General features: G+C 32.0%; 1 protein-coding gene across 1 annotated transcript in view; it reads left to right on the top strand.

Annotated features, from left to right (window-relative positions):
• Positions 1-3,235, top strand: part of RASA2 (RAS p21 protein activator 2) — a 40,350-nt gene extending 37,115 nt beyond the window's left edge. The window contains exons 22-24 of the mRNA XM_017726489.1: positions 1-77; positions 675-864; positions 1,757-3,235. Coding sequence (XP_017581978.1) covers positions 1-77; positions 675-692 — 95 coding nt within the window. The 3' untranslated portion in view covers positions 693-864; positions 1,757-3,235. The remainder of the gene's footprint in view (positions 78-674; positions 865-1,756) is intronic.
• The last annotated feature ends 902 nt before the right edge of the window (positions 3,236-4,137 follow it).

Here is a 4,137-nt window from a genome sequence, read left to right as displayed (position 1 = left end):
GATTGATGGAGACAGAGAGACAGAAAGAATTTACTCACTTTTCACTGTCAACAGGTCTAAACTACAGAAGTTGGAAGGTACTCAAATGATAATTAAGAAGAATTACACTGATACTCAGTTCTAGTTCTCTAGGCCAACAACATCATTTTGAACAATTAACTGAATTTAACAATTGATCTGAAAATAATGGAAAGTAGAGAAATAGATTGAATTTTTATCTTCTCAGTGCCCTGGTGTCTGATGTTCTTCAGGCATTTCTTTACAGTAGATATCAGGCATTGTTCTAATTGAATTTCCATATATGTAATATCTTTAACAGTTTAAACAGAGAGACTGCACCTATAGCTGATTGCTTTTCTGCCTGTGCCGTCCCTTTCCTGTCTGTGATGAATTCTATTGGACATGGTTTTGGTGCAAGAAAGCACTGAACTTCTCTTGATGTGAAGAGGAGAGAGCTGGATGCTCAAGATGCTGAACATGACTAGCAGAGAATAAGCTACAGAATTGTAAATACATTTAGTTGATACTGTCTCCTGCTTTTATCTTAATCCATTTTATGTGTAAGCCAGAATAACTTTCCATTTCAGAATTTTGGAGTTACCATTTACATAAGAGTTAGATTTGTTCTTTAATTGTTGAAATTCTAAGTGGGATGATTGTGTTTGTTTTTGTAGAGGCTTGTGGAAGTATAGCAGTCTATCAAGGTCCTCGAAAAGAACCAGATGATTATTCTAACTTCACAATTGAAGATTCTGTAGCAACTTTTCATACACTTCAGCAGATAATAGATACAGTAGAAAAGCTGAATGAATCACATGAAAAATACCAGAAGAAGAGATCATCTAGTGCCAAATATGGTAGTGAGTAAGTATCCTATGTAATTTTGACATTGATAAATGTGTGTTTTGAAAAAAATTAATCATGGAACAAGGCCAGGCTTGTTGGAGTAGAGATAATGAAGGTAAAGGTATAGTTAGACAACACAGACATGGAGAGAATAGGATGCATCATTTGTAGTAGTGTGGCTTTTTACCAGTTGTTGAAGATCCAAGTTCTTGTGCAGGATTCCTCTGTTCCTGTTGAGATTCCTTTAAGTGGGTGCAGTGACTCTTTGTTTCCTTGCAACTTAACATTTGAAGTGTACACAAAATTTATTCATAACAGTATGCCTACCTTCTAATTCTTTTTTTTCTTTTTTTTTCTATTTTTTCTTTCTTTTTTTTTCCAAAATTTTGGTTTAATAATTAAAGTATCGAGTTATATGAAACTGTCAAAATTTTACTGCTGAAACATATCTTTCAGGCAGTATATTTACTGTTTGTATTTCACTTGCCATACTCGATGATAAATACTATTTCTTGTGAAGGTAAAAAACCCTGTTCTTTGGAGTATATTGTTGTTCCAGAGCACATTCTTTAATTCTCTTCAGTCCTGGCTTATGCCTATGGAACACCACTAGCAAGTTTTCAGATTTCTTCTTTGCATCAATAAGGATTGATTCACCAGGAAAAAAAGAAAAGCTCAAACCCTGATTTGGCTTGCCTGAGTTAGTGTTTGATCCAAGTTGTTTAGAAAAATTGACTATGATGTAGAAGTCCCATGTGAAAATAAATGAAGTCTTTGCAAATCGCAAAATTTCACAATTAATGGTAGAAATGGGGTTTTTTTGCTTGATAAATTGAAATTGTATTATGAGAACAAAAAAGCAAATGTTAACCTTAAAAATATTTACATATAATATTTTGGTTTTTTGCAGAGAAAATCCGATTGTTGGAAAAGTTTCCTAACCAAAACAATCTGGCCCACTTGGATGAAAAAAGAAACTGGAAATGTTCTAGAGTGTTTTGGTTTTTTGTTTCGTTTCTTTTTTTAATTCATTATATGCATTTTTGCAAAGTATTTAAGAATGAACATACATGCTAGTTGTGTTGACAATCTATTTAATATTTAATAGAAAAATACCTTCTTGAAAATCTGGTCTTTAAGGTTTATTCTCATTTTGCTGAAGAACTTGAAGTTCCAGGTTCTTGAAGTAACAGGTGTGAATAAGTCCAAATGTTGTTTTGCCATTGCTGTCTTATTGGAAAGAACTTTTTAAACAAATAAGCTTTTTCATGGAAGAAAATCCGCACTGCATTTGTTGGTTGGATTACATCTCAGTACATACACTGCAAACTTGCATGAGTTTACCATGAGTGCCTGCCCTGCTGATACAGATCTTGAAATAGAAATCCCAAGCTCTTATGATGTGGAAAAGATCTGAAGCTTCTTCACACTCGATACATTTGACTTATTTTTTCCTTGTATTAGGTGTTGTCAGAACTTGATTTATCTACAGTTGAAGTTCTGTAGAACCATGCAGTATGCTGCAAATAATCTGGACAGCAGATACCAGTGTTAGTTATGTTATTAAATACTAAAGAAGAAATCAGGGAACTTACGTTGTACCTCTTGTTTACATTTGGGGTGAGTAATACATGGAGTGACATTAGACCACTGTCTATTTTCTTTAGCATTTTTTAAGGTACATTTTTTTCTTAATCTAAAAAGAGGTGCAGGGTAGTAACATTCTTGTTAAATAGGTTTGCCTACAGATAGAAAAATTTAAATGTGAACAGATTGTCGTTAAGTACTGATCAATTAACATCATCCCATGTATGATTTAATATCTTGTTTTTATAAAAAGTAATAACTACGTCCAGCTCAACTTTTAACTACAAATCTAATAAATAATCTCTATTATAATCACTCAAAGCACTTTAGATATCTGGAGTATCCCAGATTATTTTTAGATACTTTGTAGTATCTGCTTGTTATGATCAGTTGAATGATCAACTTGTTTTATCTTTAAGCAATGCTTCAGTGAATATTTTTGTATCTTTAGCTTAGTGGATTAATATTTGCCACTTAACACAATTTTAAACTGGCATTTTTTTTTTTACTTTAGTAAGATCAATATTTGCTCACTTCATCTGAGAAGTTAGGTTTATGCTGAGAAAAAGTGTATGTGTATAACCAGGAAGAAGCAAAGGTATTACTGTGGCAACTTTGCTTCATCAGTATTAAATACAATGGTACTCCTTGGAATATTATTTTTATTAAAAGTTGTATGTGGTACTTTTATTTTTAAAGCATTTTCTGTGGGGTCTTTTGTTGTTTTTGCTGGTTTTTTTTTTTTAGGTTTTGGGGTTTTTTTCCAATCATGACTTGGCCAAATTAATTAGGAATGTAACTTAGAATAGAAATACACAATGCTTGAAACAGTAAGATGTTGAAATTACCACATATTTAATATACTGTTGTAGGAAGGCTTTCTGTAATAGAAACAAGGTGGCAAGACAGGATTGAAATTTCTTTGGAATGAATGTAACTTGTTAGAATGACTATTGGGCTTAATACCAAGATACTTTAGAATATCTGGGATTCGGTACTAGGGTCTACAACATCACAATTATTTAATCACCTCAGCTGGTTTTGCCTTTTCCTTTTTTACACATTTGATGTGTTGAACAGGACTTTTATTTGCCAAGAGTTGAAATTGAGGGAGAATACAGCAAGGCAAATAAATGTGTTTTGCCAAGGTAAAGGTAAAGATTAATTGTCGTTAATCAAAAGCTGCCATTAAACAAAGTTGAATGTGGTTGAGTGTCAGATTTAGGTTTTGTTGTATATGAATTAACCCTGTGGCAAACCCTCTTCCTTGGAGCCATTTTTTGTTGTTTTCAAAGTCAAATTTGTGAAAAATTGAGTTGTATACTCTTGCAATGTTGGGGGGGTTTTAATATGCACTTTTTTTTTTTTTTTTTTTTTGCTTTGGTACTGGAATATTGAGAAAAAAACCTAAAAGGCCATTGAATACTTGTGACCATTAAGATTTGATTTCTCATGTTATAATGTTTTAAAGTGCAGTAGATGTTCTAGAATTTAATTAGGTACAAGTAGGATGATTAATAATAAAAGTTGCCTTCATTTTGATTAGTCTAGAAAAGTGATGTTATTCAGTAATTAGTTCTGTTAGGATTGTAAAAGTTTTAATGTTATTATGATGATGTATTGTTGAATGTATTTTTATTTAAATTTTATTTTCTTATCAAGACATTAAAATGTTTTGTAACATTGCTTGAGAATAACTCAGAA

Source organism: Corvus brachyrhynchos, unplaced genomic scaffold (genome assembly GCF_000691975.1).
Source record: "Corvus brachyrhynchos isolate BGI_N302 unplaced genomic scaffold, ASM69197v1 scaffold221, whole genome shotgun sequence".
Lineage (NCBI taxonomy): Eukaryota > Metazoa > Chordata > Aves > Passeriformes > Corvidae > Corvus > Corvus brachyrhynchos.
This window is presented reverse-complemented; position numbering and strand designations above follow the sequence as displayed.